The following is a 16,352-nucleotide window of genomic DNA, read 5'->3' on the forward strand; positions in this document are numbered from 1 at the left end:
TGTTGCCAAAGCTATGTGACGGTCTCACGATGATCGCCTTGCGGATCGGCAAGGGTCAAGCACCTTCAAGGGTCCGTTTAAAAGTGCAGTCCTCCCCCAGCTTCGCGCTTGCCCTCAAACTCCCCAATATGCCGTGTCGAATTGCGGGGCGAGGGGCGAGGGGCCAGCTCCGCGCCAGCCGGCCGGCGAACGATCCCCAGCATCCGCTGTCTCTTTCAATAGCCCGCCTTCCCAAAAGACGTCATATGGCATTTTCCCCGTCGCCGCAATGGTTCTGGAACCCACATGCTTGCGGCTCCTGCCCCTCCACCCTCAACCACTCCGGCCTCCCTCTTGTGACAGCTCACGCATTCACAGCCTGCTCCTCTCTCCTCGTCTTGTCCAAACCCCTCCGTGTTCCTGGTTACTCAATAATAGCTGCGGATACTCTTACTGGCGCGCCGTATCCCAAACATAGCGGCGGGGCCTAGACCAACGCCAGACCGAACGATCGACGTTCCGAATCTGGACTTGGAGGTACAACCCGCGCTACCTCCGCACGCTCGAAATAACAAAACCAACGTGGACCCTCAAGTTCTTTTCACGCCCTCCTCTCGTTTGCATCGAGTTTTGACACTGGTCCCTTCTGTGTCTCGGTGAAGTGTTCGCTTCATATTTCCAGGCTGGAGTAAAGGCGTTCCGGTCGCATCCAGTTCACATCTAGCGACCTCCATGGCATAACATTGTACCTGGATGCGGAAGATATATCAACCTCCATGGACGGGAGTTACTTCAACCTGCGGGGCGGCGCAGCGCGTTCGCCGGCGTCGAGTGACTGCAACGATCCTCTGCCTCTTGAATTACCCTCGGTGCCTTCGTCGACAACGGCAGCGTTGACTGCCCTCCAATATTTACCGATACCGCTCCTCGTCTTATCCGCACAGAAGACAGTCGTTCTTGCCAATGAGGCCATGGCTCGCTTGCTCGGGATAGAGTTCGAGTGCACTGCTACGCAAGGGTCCACGGTCACGGACATTCTGGAAGGCAAGAGCATAGCCGAACTGGGGGTCGATATATTGCAGAACGGCTCGCCGATTCTTGTGTCGTGGGAGGTTGGTGTTACACAGTAGGGCAAATTGCAGACGTCGCTGCTAATTGTTGGATAGGACTTCCTCGACTCTGTTGTCAGTGATTCCGCGTCACATCCAGGCGGACATGCTGATGGCCATCAAGCCCCTTCAGAAAGCGGCGCTAGTACGCCCACCGCATTGACGGCTCTACAGGATCGTGTGGAGTCAATGCCCAAACTACCCCGGCTAAGTAGTTCCAATTTGGCGAAAGCTACAGTCCACGACGTCGCTGTCGATGTGGTCATAGCACCATTCGGTGCTGGCACTTGCAACAAAGCTCCAACCAACAAGGCTACCATATACGACGAGGCACTTCAGGCTACGCTGATTGTATCCGTCTGGAGCATCGAAGACACCCAATACTTCACGTTGACCTTCACAAGTGCTCATCCAACTGACGCTATCCACACGTCACGCCCGTCGAGCCGCATAGTGACTAGAACGGCTACTGCGACGAACCTGAACGCCTCCCGAAGCTCAGCGTCAAGTTCTTCGTCCGGACCACGATCAGGACCAAATTCAAATCCTACCTCCAAAGCCGTGACGCCGACGTTTCATCAAGTAGAGTTCCCTCCTCGTGGGCCACCTCCAAAGAGCAAGCATGACATCTCTACGTCCGCTTCCATCTTCCAGAAAGCCTCTCAGATGAAGGATGCGATACTGAATTCCATCAGCATGCCCGCGTATGGTTCGTTGCTCAGCCCTACCCCTTGCCAGTTTTGTCTTTCCTTCTGTACCATATGGTCACGACCGCTAAGATGATTCGCAGCCATGTGGAAAGACGAGAGCTTTGGTATACCCAATAAAGCGCTTCTACGACTTTTGCCCCAGGACGGGATCGAAAACCTAGGCGATCAGAGAGCCTTCTTAGGGCAATTCACCCTCTGGACTGAAGATTACGAACGAGAGTTAGCTTTAGACGAGTTTCCGATTATGGAGCTTTGCCGCAGCCGACAACGCCTGCGTGGCCGAAGAATCGGAATGCGGAATCCGAATACAGGGAATCGAATCGTTTTCGATGTTACAGGCGAACCCGTGCTACATGACGAGACAGGCGAGTTCCTGGGCGGAATTGTCATTTTCAAAGACGTCACCGAATACGCTAGGAAAATCGCAGCCCAGCTTGAGGAGAACGAACGACAATTCGAATCTATTGCGAATTTCATGCCTGTAATGGTATGGACAACAAAGCCGGACGGCGCGCATGACTGGTTCTCACAACGATGGATCGATTACACCGGGCTGACCATGGAAGAGTCACTAGGAGAAGGATGGAGAAACGTCTTTCATGCGGAAGACATGACTGCGACCTCGGCAAGATGGGCACATTCTCTGCAAACCGGCGAAGAATATATTACGGAATACCGAGCTAAGCGGCATGACGGAGCATGGAGGTGGATGCTAGGCCGAGCTCTCCCGTTTTACGATGACAAGGGATGTATCGTGAAGTGGTTTGGGACGTGCACAGACATCCACGACTTGGTAGAGGCTCGACAGTCTGCTCATCAGACCAAGAGCCAGCTTCTTCGCGTTATCGAGCATGCGAAAGTAACCCTGTGGGTCGTCAACAGGCAGAGCGAGTTAATATTATTAGAGGGCGGTATGAGATTGGGCAACGAAGAAAGCACTGAGAAGGCCCTGGGGAAGAATATTTACAAGGTTTTCGCTCATGACAAAGCCAATGGGGGGGTCGAGCGCTGGAAGCGACCAATTCAAGAGATATTGGAGGGCAAAGCTCAGGACGAAATTGTTGAGAGGATCATGCAGAAGGAACGCTATTACCGCACGCGACTCGTACCATTGTGGAGCAGATCGAGGGTTGGAGGCATAGAAGGCGACTCTTACATCGACGGCGTGATCGGCGTATCGATGGACGTGACCGAACTGCGGGAAAGAGAGAACCAGCTCCGCAAGCAGGAGAAGGAAAATAGCAGATTGTTGGCTAAGGCAGCGGCAGCGAAAGAGGCGAGCTCCATGAAGAGTCAATTCCTCGCAAACATGTCGCACGAAATTCGGACTCCTATCGCCGGGGTAATCGGGATGAGCGAGCTCCTGTTGGACACTGACCTCGATGTTGAGCAGGAGGAATGCGCAGAGAACATCCAGCAATCCGCGAACGGCTTGCTTACCGTCATCAACGATATCCTAGATTTTTCCAAGGTCGAGTCAGGGCGCCTGGACGTAGAAGAGGTGCAGTTCAGCCTATCGGTTGTTCTCCGAGACGTCAACAAGATGATGGCTTTTGCAGCCCAGAGGAAGAACATTGCATATGAGAGCTTTATCCAACCAGAAGTCGAACGAGACTTGAGGGTCATGGGGGATCCAGGGCGGTTGAGGCAAATCCTGACCAATGTGCTAACCAACAGTATCAAGTTCACGTCGGAGGGGTACGTCCGGCTCGCGGTATCGATCACGCACAAGACTGAGGAGACAGTGACTGTCAACTTCGTAGTCGAAGATACGGGTATCGGAATCGAAGAGGAGGTTCGCAAGCTCTTATTCCAGCCTTTCAGTCAAGCGGACTCGTCTACGGCTCGTCGATTTGGAGGAACTGGTCTAGGACTGACAATCAGCAAAAATGTGAGTTGATAAGTTGGTCCCTGACACTGACACAGGAGAGGAAACTGACGTCCTCTTAGCTCGTCCAATTGATGCGTGGAGACATCGCATTAGAGTCGAGATTGGGCCAGGGAACGACAGCAACCTTCTTCATCCCTTTTAACAGAGCACCGTACCAGGACGATGGCTCACCGTTAATCGATCTTGCCTCGATCCCTGATCGACTGCAGGCTGACGTCTCGGTGTCTTGCGGAAGTTCGGACGATCACACCCCGCCGCTGACTCCAAAACGCTATAACGGCAGCGTCAAGAACTCCCGTGATCGCGGGGATTCTCAGGCCATGGTGCCACCGATGGTGGATACGAGTATTCCAGAACACCTGGTCAACCTTTCAGAGAGCGAGAGGAAGAAAGTCCACATACTGGTCGTTGAGGACAAGTCAGTTACACTCCACCTCTTACCCCCCTTTTCCCATAGTCTGGCTAATTACATGCATCAGTCAAATCAACCAACAGATTGCCCTGAAGACTATCGAGAAGTTGCACTTTAGTGTCAATGCCGTGTGGAACGGACAGGAAGCCCTTGACTACCTTGCGCGGGAACCATCGCCTGACCATCCCCGTCCCGATATTATCCTGATGGATGTCCAGGTATGAACCAATGTACACTCGCATAGAGCGCTTACTGAGAAATCTCTGCAGATGCCTCTTCTGGACGGCTATCAGGCTACCCAGGCCATCCGAACGGACTTCAAGCACATGCCCGATGTTCGGACCGTCCCAATCATTGCGATGACTGCATCAGCTATTCAGGGGGACAAGGAGAAATGCCAGCAGGCTGGGATGGATGATTGTAAGTGGCTCCCCTTATCGTCAGTCCAGAGATGCTGAGCTTGCATGCAGATTTAGCGAAGCCAGTCAAAGGCAGACTCCTCGAGCGAATGCTGGTGAAGTGGGCGGTTCAGGGAAGACGCAAATCCGCCAAGGCCTCCCATTCCAGAAAAGACAAAGATCAACGACGCGGCACGGCCCCATCAAATGCGAGCCCTAGTGCAACTGCCCAAAACCTCAATGATCAACCGAAAACCTCGCAGCTTTCGGGCGAATCTGAAACGGCGGCGCAATCTGCATCGTTGACGGCTGAGCTTGACCGCCTGCACTTCCAAAGTGACAACGCCTTGGCCAAATCCTCCGAAACCGATGGTGACCGAGCCATGCGACGAATCCACGCTGAGGAGATGGCGTCAAGCTCACGAGACGAAAAGCTCCTCTCCCTCACGGGACCCCGGCCCCAGGTACACCGGCATAGCAGCTATCAGGGGCCCCAAGAAGAACCCCAGTTACCCCTGACCCTCGAGAACATGCAGAAACTCGAAAAGGAGGTAGAACCCGCCCTCTCTCGTGCCCCTCCCGAGCCTGACCAGAGCTCGAGTGTGGCTATGGAGATGGGAACACACAATAGAGAGTCACCGGCCGGCAGACCATCGTTATCGCAGACGCGACTTCGCGACAGTGAACGCACCGTTACTCCACGGTCCCAAACGTGAAGTGGAAAAGAACTCGTTGTTTTTGACGACCCATCACAGTCGAGAACGAGGAGCTGGATGAGATTTGCTCCTACCTCTTACCGTGTCGGGCGTCCTGCATGAGCCAGCATTCACCGACGCCCGCTGCGTCCCGCCTCCTTTTCACGTATTTTGCCGCGAATGCGAGCTCTATCGTGGGTTGGCGCACCGGTCTAGAAGTCGCAGTCCTCACACGTCGGATCTCGAACGCGGTTGCTTAGCCAATTCTTCGTGATGATAATACGGCATCCAGATGGTGGTTCGACGTCTGAAGTGGGCCGTGATTGGACACTTCAGGTCGGCGACCTTAGCAGCCTCACTTTTATTGGCACGGCCTTGGGGCGATTTAGCGCATCGTTGTTTAGAGGCATTCGAACGTGATTGCCTACAACCGTGCTGTACATGCAGCAGCCGGCACAAAATGGGGAGCGCGGGCTTTTACTTGCAGGATGCGCGTGCTCCAGGGCGATTTACACCTGGAAGAACATGCGGTCTGCCAATGGAATCCCCGGTCGGTGCACACCCACCGCAGAACCATGACACGACGTCGAATTAAACTCAGGATCTATCGAACGCCATCGCAGCTTGTCAAATATTCTCCGCGGGTTTCAATAAATCCTGGGATCAAAAGGGGAAATGCTGGAGCCAAAAAGCCAACGGCGTGATGGAAGCTAGGTGCGGGAGGGAGATTATTGAGATCTGCGAATCGCGCCATGCCCGTGTGCTTCGCTGCGCTCAGATGCAGACGAACCGAATGCGGCCAATTCCCAATTTCCTGGACTGCGCGCTCGAGGCCGCGACGGAGATCAGTACAGATAGCTGGAAATTCTGAAGATTTTCCCTGCCGCACGTGGATGCCCGGCGAAGGCCCGAACGAATCGATATCGAGGCAATAGCAGCAGATGGACTGATGAACACTCGGCCACCACAACTGACATGGTCCAAGTCGCGGACGCACCAAAGTATCGGGCGGCTCAACCAGGGTCTCTCTCGGTCGCCGTCCATTGAACGGACGGCTGTCTCCGCTGTCGACTTCAGGTGACATACCGACTCGGCTTTCTTGCTTCGGCACATCCCAGTGCCTCTCTTGTTTACTTGATAAATTGCGGTGACAAAGTTTTGCTAAAGGGTTACGCAAGAAGGAAGCAAATTAGCGCGCACGCGCAGAACTCGGGAATAAATGTCAGTGTGCTTTGCGGAATGTCATCCTAGACAACAGAACGAGGGATCTGGCAGCGCCGCGCGTCTGGTTGAGACGATTCCTGCTGAGGAATGCGATTGTTGATCACATCGCAAACCGTGGAATTCGCATCGGAATAATGGAGACTCCCCACAGTTGTCGACTTGGAGCGTCGCAGAAGCGCAGAATAGGCAATGCCATTGCCGCGGAAATAAACCATGGTGCACTTGGGGAAGGTGCGAATAGGCAACGGCTAAACTGTGTTCGTCAGGTAGCTCGTCGAATGCAGGGTCTGCCCACCGCGGAGTGCCGAGTACAGCAACCCTGGAAATCATTGCTTGGACGGAGAAGGCTGGGTCTGCTGGTTGGCCGAAACGCCAGCCCGCGAGTGCTCCAAGCATGCACATTCCTGCCGTGCACTTGATGGGCCAACGCTAGTATCGAGTTGCCCGCGCCGGGTCGGCGCCATGGAGCAGTTCGTGGGCGAGCGTTGCACAACGAACTTGGAATCGCATCACTCGAGATACGAGGGACATGATTCTGTCTAACAGCGTGTCGCACCGACAGGGCTGGGACGATTGCATCACTGTGGTGGCAAGCATCGATACGACGGTACTGTACACCGAGGAATTCGACAAGCGAGCCATAACTGCAGGGTGCGCAGTTAACGGCTTCAAGCATTCGCAGCCCTGCAGGAGGGCGGAGAAGGTCAAGGGAGCGGTGCTGCAAGGCGGCCCTTTGGTGCACAACTCAGCCATTCACGAGCGTTGCGACCAGAGCGGTGAGATGGCAGCCCCCGTCGCGTTGATTGACTGGATCGCCACGGCGGAGACAGATGCACCCGCTGGCAGATACACATCGGCGTCGGCTCTTGCAAAACCCTCGACAAGTCCAGCGCCATGCTGCAGGCGTCGAAATCGGGCATACTCGTGTGGTGGACGGTGACTTGAAAGTTTGGGTGGCGCGCTGAAGTGGTGGAAGGCGTTGCAAGGGTCAGGCGCGGGAAGATGTGCGTGAAGTCTGACTTGGGCACATGCAAGATGACGCTGAGATCCGAACGGTTGGCCCCGTGTCTGACCTGGCCGTGTCAAACGCCCGGCCAATTGGAAGGCTGCCTGCCCACGACGCTGCGCCAAGGGCGGAGCCGGCAGAAAGAGGTGCTTTTGTGCTCGTTCGAATGACGACATTGCCCCTACCGCAGCCCTCTCCACGCCCGTGTCACACCGAGCATGCGTCGGCTTGGCTCTCATCGTACCGTATATGAGCACTAGCAGCTCCGTCGTCATCAGCAATAGGGCTGCAACTAGTAACGTGTAGGCGGGAAGGCGCTCAGGGTCGGGCTGCGGAGATACAGCACCTAGAGTCGCTGTCACCTGGACTGTCGGGATACGTACCGCAGCCTTGCCCTACTACGCCCGCATTGGCTCATTAGCGTCGACGTCTGGCACGTTTACATCATGTCGTTTGAGGGAGCCCTGGAGCGCGGAATTGGGCCTGATGGAGCCAAGCAGGGCTTCATTAATTGGCTTGCGGGCGGACTCAGCGCTGCCCAAGAGCGGAATGCCCTGTGCGAAGCAGGTACGGCGACAGCCCACCATGTCCTCCACGCCAGGAGAGCCATGGCCGGCCGCCATTGGCCGCGCAGGCTGCTCGGTGACGGGCTGGCATGTCCCGAGATTGTATGGCCCGGCTCGTGACCAGTGCGAGGGCCGCAATCTGGTTAAGCTCCCTGCGCAGTGCCGAAAAGGAATATAGACGGCGATCAAACGCCTGCCCATTGCTTGACGCGCCGCGCAGGGCCGCTGGTCAGGGGAGGCTAATTTCCATGGGTCCGAGTGTCGACGGGATGGATGGTGAGAGCGGTGGTGTTAGGGGGAGCGGTCCCAAAGACTAGGGAGCCGGCCACAGTGCTTCGGCCCAAAGGTGCCCTAGTCCTCGCAGAGGGAGGGGGGGGATTGTCTCTCGCGGACCGAATACCGAATACCGCCAATTTGCAGGTGGACGCTCCCCGACCCTCTGCTCCATGCGGTGCAGGCTGCTCGAGGAGCGGCGGATCAGAGGCAGAACGAGCACGGCCGTCAGCTGAGGGCCGGAGAATTAACGCAACGTCGACAGGTGGGCTAGCAGCGGGCGGCGAGCAGGATTTGAGAATGCTGTCCTCGCGGATGCGGCTAGCGCCCCTTACTTAATACGGTTTCAGGAGCGCCAAGCGGCCCGAAGCAGCAAGAGCGCTGAGCAGTGAATGGACCACGCCGGGACGGGGTCCCTGCGCTCCAGTGGCGGCACGCCAAAACAAAAGGCAAAAGGCACCCTCCCGCCTCCACCGCGCCCTGATTCGCCCGCCCGCCCGCCGTCCAGCGCGATGATGAATGCTTGAAGCTGCCGGCGCAACCCCCGAGGCCTCCACCACCACCGCCGCCGCCGCCGCCGGAGCCAGCGCTCCCGCGGGCGGCCCTGTGTGGCCAGCGGCAGTGGGCAGTGGGCGCTGGGCGCTCCTCGTCGCGATAGCACCAGCCGTCACTGGGCGCAACAGCGACAGGCCCGCGCTCCCCACCACCCCTAAAGCAGCCTCGAGAATAATCGCGGTGCTAGCGGCGCCTGAGAGGGGCCCTGTCCTGCACGCTCACCTAGTCTGTCCGGGGTCTCTAGCGGTGGTGGCTACGCTTGAGCCAGCCTGCCCTCCTGGCCTTGGCTGCCAGCCTATGATGAATGTGCTGTGAGCCAAACGACGTAGACCAAGCAGCCGAATTTATCAATCAGCCCTCCCCAATTGATGCCCGCCGATCAACAGTCACTGCCTCAAATGCTCACTCAATTCCAAACCGTCGCCAGCTACTTCTCCGCCGTCAGACTATCCATACTCTATCCATCGTCGTCCGCTGAGCATCCTTTCTTCTTTGTCGCTCGTGCCCCATCGTGCTAGCCAGTAAACGTTGGCACCCGGCCGACCCCATCCACACCCTCACCGCACCACCCTCTGCTCGCCGGCGCTCCGCCCCTGCGCCCGCTCGACGACAGCCGCCAGCTTCTCCACACTCTGCGCTGCATTTGAAACGCTCGAGCATATCCCGCTCCGTCATCTGCGTCCGCAGCGCCCAAAAACTCAATCTCTGTGGTCCACTGCCACGGCGCCTGCGCAGGTAGCGGCCTTGCGATCAGCATCCCGAAGCGTTCATCATTACTCCGAACGGAAGCCCTGTAGACGGGTGTTCCCAGTTGTCAGACTCGAGTTCAAAAGGCCCGCAGATCCCACGTCTGCGTGCCAGTGATCGTCTGTCCCCACGTTTCTCGACCCTCGAACCATCCTGTTTCACCTTTGGACCCTCCGGGCTTCGTGCTCCCACGATAGCTCCCTCTTTGCTGGCCTTGTACCTCCTTCACCGTTGAAAAGGGACTCCCTTCTATCTCAGCTTTATTTCCGCTATGGCAATGGCCGTCGATAATCGCCAGCAGTCCCAGCTCAACGGCATGGGCTACGATCCTCTGCGTTACCCACAACCGCACTTCACGAACCCGTGGGTGTCGGCTGCGCCCTCGCAGCAGCAGATGTACCAAACTTCGCTCGCCACGAACGTGTCGAGCGGACTCGAGACCCATGCGCCATCGCAGACGCAGCCAGTACAGCGGCCGACCAGCATTGCCATTCCGTACCATGGCCTTCCGGTGACGGCCCCGTCTCTAGGATCAGGTATTACCCTCCCGGATGGAACCTTCGCAGCAGAGAGCTTACTAGACGCGCCGCAAGATCTCCTATCGCGGAGTTACACAGGTGGATACGGTTCATCTGCTTCTCCAAATACAAACACGTACGCCCCCACTTCGGCTCCTTATTCTCAGGTGGAATATGGCACCAGCGAACGCAGCCCCTATGCATACCAGCAGGATTCTGCCCGTCGTTCCTCTCACCCGTCAGTACCCTCAGCAACGTTCATTGATAGCGCCATGGACACGCAACGGCAACGCCAGAGTTCATTAGTTGACTTTAGCAGAATGAATTCGCAACCGCAGCGGAACAGCTTCAGCGACGCTCTTGACGCCAGTCGGGGCATGGTCTCCTTGAGCCAGGCGGATATCACCCCGAGGAATATCTATGGCAACCAAGGGTCCAGTCGCAGCTCGACCGACTCGTACGGTTTCCCGTCGGCGCACTCGGCACACTCGTCGATTTCGTCCGCCAGCTACAACCCGTCGAACTACTATGGCGGCGAAGGCTCCGTTACCGACTATAGCTCCGCGTCAGAGTCTGTCGACCTCACCCACTCGCGAACACTGCCCCGTCCGAATGCGCTCATGGGAGCAAACATCCCTCCTGCGCCGCAGTCCATGATGGGCCAGTTCAGCTCAAAGGTTTCGTCAAGCTCGCAAAAGAAGCACAAGTGCAAGATCTGCGATAAGCGATTCACTCGTCCGAGTTCGCTGCAGACCCATATGTATAGTCACACTGGAGAGAAGCGTGAGTGTGTACATTCAAAGTGTCGTGGACGCCGCTAATCATACGTAGCATTTGCCTGCGAAGTCGAGGGCTGTGGCCGCCATTTCTCGGTCGTCTCAAACTTGAGGAGGCACCGAAAAGTTCATAAAGGTGAAAATCACCAAGATCACCCGTCGCCCGACGACGCGTGAGTCCGCCGATCACTGTTGAGCGATTGACATCCGATCGGCCACACGTGCGCCAACCGTTCGGATCTGCTCTCTCATCACTGTTTTCCGGTCTCTTCGTTTGATACATGTGCGTTTGAGATATCCTCTGTCGCGTGTTTCGCAGCGCTGCGAGTTCTGGTTGGGATGCTAGATTGGGACCCTCTTACGAAAAGAGCTGAGACGAATCTTCTTCTATCAGTCGCTGCACTACGGTTTTCGAGATACCTAGTACCCCGGCCCCTTTGCGCATCCTCAGGGAGCCACCACGGCGTTTTTTGGAGTCTGGTTTCCGCGAGTACCCCTTTTTCACGAGCGAGTTCGTCTCGTCCCGTGTGTATCAGTATCACGCTCTTGGGTTGGCTTTTCTCACTTCTGTCTATCTCACTTTTTTCACACTTCACCTGCCATGTTGGCTTCGGGGCTTCATGCCTCGGTCACACGGGTCACGATCGTTCGCTATACCCTTTAATGTTTTAGACTCTCTTTAGCACCTACCTCGGGTATCGTCGAGGCGGCTGCATGACGTTTGTACAGTAGCTTGGATTGGAGGGGCTCTCACGCACGGTTTACCCTAGTACAAAGGAGCCATGTATGGCGGCTTCTCACATCAGAGGCTTGGGGTTAGAGGGAATCCGTCACTCGTTTCAGGCGAAAGCAGCGAGCAAAATGACGCAGTTCCCAAGGAAACGGAACAAAATATAGAATCCTTATGGCAATAAGCACACAGCCTTGTCCCCGCACGCTCGGATAGTCACACAGCAAAGCCGGCCAGTGTCTCGACATCATCGTCGCCGCATTGTCATTTGACCCCTTCGGGGGAGGGCAGGCGCCCGATGCCAGGGCTGTTGCGAGAGAAAGAAAGCGCAGACAAAAACAACGCTGCCGTAGCGAAGCGCGATTCGTTGTGCGCGCCCAGGGAGCCTGCAGCATTACGTCGGTGGCTTGGCCCTTTGGACCCTGATGCGCGCATTATGCCCCTTACGCGCTGTTTTCCCGACCTTTCCAGGGCCTGAGTAGTGGGGGATCCCAGCCGGTGCGACATGGGCTTGCGGGCGATGTTACATCTGCGGCTTCGTTGCGTTCTCTTCCCCGAGTCGGTGTGCGGTACGGTAGACGCGACAATAGGAGGACCACTACAATTTCACGGCGCGCTGGTTGCCAATGTTCGTTCGTCGTCTGTCCTCCCCCCTCTTTCGCTTCCCAAAACCACAGCTGCAGGCCCTTCCGGCTGCTGGCTTGCTGACTGACTGCGAAAGTTCGGTCCGCGTTGCGTTCGGGCTTAGGTAGGGCGCCTGAAGCCCTGCGCCTCTCGCGAGAAGTGGATTGGACGGCAAAACGAGACACAATGACGACGCGAGCATAGAGACATGCCATCATAGGGGTCCCCCATTCAACGCCCCATCCCCACTCCGTCGCAAAGTGCCGCGATACAGCGACGCAATAACTTGCCACCACTCGTGTCTGTGCAGGTACCAGTTACAACATCAGCCTCAATGTACTGCTGCCTGGCTACGACGACTGCTCATGCGCCCGGTAAGAAAAGGGTCTGCCACGCAAACATCATCTCCAGCACGTTAGAAACAATCAACAGCACAGCTGCCATGCCCATATCCAAAGCATGCGGTCAAGTTACGGTTGGTCTCAACGCGCATGCCACAATATCCATAGATGCGAAGATACGATACTGCGGCGGCAGGAAACGAACACACAGACACACCCCCCTTGCGCGCGCCATGTCTCAGGTTTACGATGGAGGCAATCTGAACCCTGACCTTACGCAGCTTGCACCTTCCTTCTGCGCCTTCTGGAAAACACCCAGACATAAGCAGGACGGCATGGCACAGACGCTCGCGCATACATACGAGCTCAACAGCATGCATGCCTTCGCAGTTGCGGCCATGTGGCTCTTTCGGCCTGCGGCTGTTGCGTCAACAGCGACCGGAGATGTCTAATATTAATCTATTCTTTCCTCTTACCTGCAGCCGCGTTATACGGGCATTATATCCTGGTTTCGGCAGAAGCTGTAGCTGTAGCAAACCGTTGATGCTGATGATGCGAGGCCCCCTAAAGGGACTGATGTTGTCATTCTTTCTATGCGAAGGCGCGTGCGCCCACCCATTATTGACAGCGGGAGGGCAGTGCTTCATGCGCTTCCCTGTGCCAAGCATCACGTACCGTCTGTCTCAACCACTCCATCGCTCGAGGCGAGCGACGATGAATGCCTAACAGTAACGAGCTCCACCTGCGAAACCGGACAGTGCTGCTTCCGACAGGTGCACATTCCGGTACTCTATCTCGCAATGAGATAACAAGCCGCTCCCGTGACGGTACCCCGCGATTTTAGCATGTCGATCCGGTACCTCGCCTACCACCACAATCCACTCAGGAATTCAAGCCGCCACCACCGTTTGGACAGAATTCCTGGATGCCTCTGTCGATCGACCTTTCAATCTCGCCGTGAAACGGTCCCGCCGAGTGGCTTCGCAAGCGATACAGTACGCGCAACCGCGCTAGCATATCCCATATCTGGTATCCCATTCCTTCCCATAGGAACAGACCGCCTCCTCACTCTCTGCCGTACGTAATCTTGCTGCGCTTCGGCGGTTTGCCTTCCGCCTCGTCCTCATCGCCGGCCTTGTTCTTCTTGCTCCCTGCGCCGGCCTTGTTGGCTCCGTTTGGTGTCGGCTGACTGGATTCGCGGGTGGGGAAGGAGGAAGTCGGTGTGGGAGCATGTGACGGCGTTGTCTGCGCCGATCCAGGAGTCGATGCTTCCTGTAGAACGGTTAGCATCCTCTACTTCTCACGTCTCTTGATTGAGACGGAGTCCCCCAACGAGGGGACATATTGCGCTGCAGACCGTCGGCCACACGAACAGTTCGGTCAAGCACCTGACAGTCCGCAATATGTCCATCGTCACGGACAGTTCCAAGCGACTTACCCTCAGAAAGCTGCTCGAACTCCGGCTGAATATCCTGTCCACCTCGCTGATCGGGGCCTTCCGCCGTGTCGCAGTGCCCGCTCCGCCTGTCGTGGAAGTCGTCGCTGCTCCTTTGATATAGTTGTCAAAGCCCTTGATGATATTCCCCGCGCTGGTCTCTTCGAGGTACTGCGTTTCGACGCGGAGGATGTTGTCTTCAAGTTGTGCCTGAACCGGAGATGTAAGTAGAGAGCGGCGCGAGAACGAATTGTATAGGACGCACCAAGCTGTTGTCTATCACGCGTTTCCTCTGGAGGGACTCTCGCAGGTCGCGTCGCAGTCGCTCGTAGTAGGGCATGCCGCGCGAGGCATCAGTCGCTGTGTTTCCTGCGCTTGCGGGCGGCGCGTTCTCCGCCATTGTGGCAATGACTCTTGATGGTCGATTAGGGTAGCAAGTCTCGTAGTTTTGGTCGTTCGCAGGTGGTTTAGACGTTTCGAAGCGCTTCCCAACGTCACGACTAAAGATGAGGTTCGGCGCACGGACCTAAATGCCAAGCATGCGGGCCGACAACAGCAAACGACAACATGCCTTCATTCAGACCGTTATCGCCAGCCAGCGCCGTTCTCTCGCCCCTCTACGCTCCTCGCGCTTATATATCTCTGTCGCCGCGCTCGAATCCTCCAACAAAAGTAAACTCTGCGCTTCCTCGCCTCCGATCGACAACCGCACACGACACTCTACCACAATGGACGTCAAAGAAGTCGAGCTGCGCGGCAAGGCCATCAACAAGGCTATTAGCGAAAAGGAGCCCAGCTCCTCTCTGCTGAAGCTCCTCAGCGACCTGGACAACGGCCTCAAACCTACCGAAGATTTATTGCGACAGACAAGGATCGGCGTCACGATAAACAAGCTGCGCACACACAATGACCCCGCCGTAGCCTCGCTCGCCAACAAGATGGTGTCCAAATGGAGAGAAGAGGTGAACAAGCAAAAGAAGGGAGCTGCGCGACCAAAGGCGCCCATGGCAAATGGCACTGCGTCACCTGCGCCGGCTTCCGGCACGCAGTCGCCGATGCCTAACAAGAAGAAGCACAACGTGGACCCAGAGAAGCGGAGCCATAAGACAGACAATGTCAAGTATCAGGTTACTGGGGTGGATGCGCGGGATGCGTGCGTAAGGCTAATGTACGACGGATTGGCTTTCATGAGCGAGGATCGTAAGTATCTTGCATGGTCATATGGCCTTGCGCTGCTGATAGACAATTCTAGTGCCGGAAGACATCCTTCCCGTAGCCAAAGCTGTCGAAGCTGCCGCCTTCAAGAAAGCCGGAAGCGCCACTAACGACGGCTACAAGCAAAAGATGCGCTCCCTCTTCCAGAACCTCAAGAACAAGTCCAACCCCTCTCTGCGCAAGCGCGTGCGGTCCGGCGAAGTCACCCCGGAACGATTTGTCACCATGTCGCATGACGAAATGAAGTCTGCGGAGCGCCGCGCGGAAGACGAGAAGCTGGAGAAGGAGAACATGAACCAAGCGATGGTGGCACAGGTCGAGAAGAGTATCTCCAAAGAGTTCCAGTGCGGCAAGTGCAAGCAAAAGATGGTTTCTTATAGCCAGGCACAGACAAGATCCGCTGACGAACCGATGACAACGTTCTGCGAGTGCATGAATTGCGGCAATCGGTGGAAGTTCTCTTGAGCGATCACGTGGGTGCGGCGACAGAGGCTGGAATGGTGCGTGTACGATTCTGGGTGTTCGAACTGCAGCAGTGGCAGGCGTTTCCATGGGCATGGGAGGCGTCAATTCAGCACGGTGCTGACTTTTACCTTTTTTGAAGGCGGTCGGACTAAACTTTAGCTCAAGGTTCTTCTTTCGGATTACATGCGCCTCGATGCGTTTTATGGTTCCGCTTTGGAAGATTGGAGGACTACACAATATTCTTTAGTCTTTACTAAAAAGACTCGCTCGAGGACTAAGTATATCGAGTCGGACAGACACTATTTCTAGCTGCTGTAGATTGCTAAAGCTTAAAGTCAGATATTTCAAATCTTGGTCGCTCAACCTCTTGACGTGCTAGCGTATGATTCATAGATTGATGAATACTTATCGATTCCCTATGTCCTGCTCATTTCAATACGACTAAAAGACTAGAGAAACATCGAAGGCACACTTTCATGTATTTCAAGACTGTTTTCCAAGAAGAATACCGTGTATCCGACCGAAAGCATTGTTCCTCTCCAACTCCCTAGGCGGAGGCGTCCATTCTAAGAGTACGCGTTTTATACTCCGTGTGAAATACACTGCGTACATGAATTATTGTTCCTCGTGCTTTGCAGCTTAATAGATTTAACGAAGAGTATCTGAACGAACCATGTGTATAC

The 16,352-nt window shown here is 55.9% G+C and overlaps 8 protein-coding genes across 8 annotated transcripts; 6 read left to right on the forward strand and 2 right to left on the reverse strand.

Moving 5' to 3' along the window:
* Positions 1 to 606: 606 nt before the first annotated feature.
* BU26DRAFT_216432 (uncharacterized protein) lies at positions 607 to 5,351 on the forward strand. The gene is made up of 7 exons (XM_033820709.1): positions 607 to 1,091; positions 1,146 to 1,797; positions 1,879 to 3,689; positions 3,749 to 4,107; positions 4,169 to 4,319; positions 4,371 to 4,521; positions 4,572 to 5,351. The coding sequence occupies exons 1-7, from the start codon at positions 756 to 758 to the stop codon at positions 5,213 to 5,215; spliced, it is 4,104 nt and encodes a 1,367-aa protein (XP_033688167.1). The 5' UTR covers positions 607 to 755; the 3' UTR covers positions 5,216 to 5,351.
* A 1,653-nt stretch (positions 5,352 to 7,004) lies between these two features.
* BU26DRAFT_216711 (uncharacterized protein) lies at positions 7,005 to 7,937 on the reverse strand. Its single transcript, XM_033820711.1, has one exon. The coding sequence runs from the start codon at positions 7,697 to 7,699 to the stop codon at positions 7,172 to 7,174; it is 528 nt and encodes a 175-aa protein (XP_033688168.1). The 5' UTR covers positions 7,700 to 7,937; the 3' UTR covers positions 7,005 to 7,171.
* Positions 7,938 to 8,692, forward strand: BU26DRAFT_216712 (uncharacterized protein). The gene is made up of 2 exons (XM_033820712.1): positions 7,938 to 8,121; positions 8,211 to 8,692. The coding sequence occupies exon 2, from the start codon at positions 8,264 to 8,266 to the stop codon at positions 8,600 to 8,602; it is 339 nt and encodes a 112-aa protein (XP_033688169.1). The 5' UTR covers positions 7,938 to 8,121; positions 8,211 to 8,263; the 3' UTR covers positions 8,603 to 8,692.
* A 1,144-nt stretch (positions 8,693 to 9,836) lies between these two features.
* On the forward strand, positions 9,837 to 11,036 carry BU26DRAFT_419604 (uncharacterized protein; the record flags this gene model as incomplete). The annotated part of the gene is made up of 2 exons (XM_033823312.1): positions 9,837 to 10,866; positions 10,915 to 11,036. The coding sequence occupies 2 exons, from the start codon at positions 9,837 to 9,839 to the stop codon at positions 11,034 to 11,036; spliced, it is 1,152 nt and encodes a 383-aa protein (XP_033688170.1).
* Positions 11,037 to 11,096: 60 nt separating this feature from the next.
* Positions 11,097 to 11,596, forward strand: BU26DRAFT_216645 (uncharacterized protein). Its single transcript, XM_033820710.1, has one exon. The coding sequence runs from the start codon at positions 11,199 to 11,201 to the stop codon at positions 11,529 to 11,531; it is 333 nt and encodes a 110-aa protein (XP_033688171.1). The 5' UTR covers positions 11,097 to 11,198; the 3' UTR covers positions 11,532 to 11,596.
* Positions 11,597 to 12,424: 828 nt separating this feature from the next.
* On the forward strand, positions 12,425 to 13,312 carry BU26DRAFT_216749 (uncharacterized protein). The gene has a single exon (XM_033820713.1). The coding sequence runs from the start codon at positions 12,548 to 12,550 to the stop codon at positions 13,004 to 13,006; it is 459 nt and encodes a 152-aa protein (XP_033688172.1). The 5' UTR covers positions 12,425 to 12,547; the 3' UTR covers positions 13,007 to 13,312.
* BU26DRAFT_588007 (NuA4-domain-containing protein) lies at positions 13,204 to 14,389 on the reverse strand (the record flags this gene model as incomplete). Its single annotated transcript, XM_033834704.1, has 3 exons — positions 13,204 to 13,826; positions 13,993 to 14,199; positions 14,255 to 14,389. The coding sequence occupies 3 exons, from the start codon at positions 14,387 to 14,389 to the stop codon at positions 13,620 to 13,622; spliced, it is 549 nt and encodes a 182-aa protein (XP_033688173.1). The 3' UTR covers positions 13,204 to 13,619.
* On the forward strand, positions 14,254 to 16,018 carry BU26DRAFT_515546 (transcription elongation factor). The gene is made up of 2 exons (XM_033828097.1): positions 14,254 to 15,189; positions 15,242 to 16,018. Exons 1-2 carry the CDS (start codon positions 14,520 to 14,522, stop codon positions 15,667 to 15,669), a joined length of 1,098 nt encoding a protein of 365 aa, XP_033688174.1. The 5' UTR covers positions 14,254 to 14,519; the 3' UTR covers positions 15,670 to 16,018.
* Positions 16,019 to 16,352: the final 334 nt, after the last annotated feature.

The sequence above is a fragment of the Trematosphaeria pertusa genome (genome assembly GCF_010094035.1).
Source record: "Trematosphaeria pertusa strain CBS 122368 unplaced genomic scaffold BU26scaffold_3, whole genome shotgun sequence".
Lineage (NCBI taxonomy): Eukaryota > Fungi > Ascomycota > Dothideomycetes > Pleosporales > Trematosphaeriaceae > Trematosphaeria > Trematosphaeria pertusa.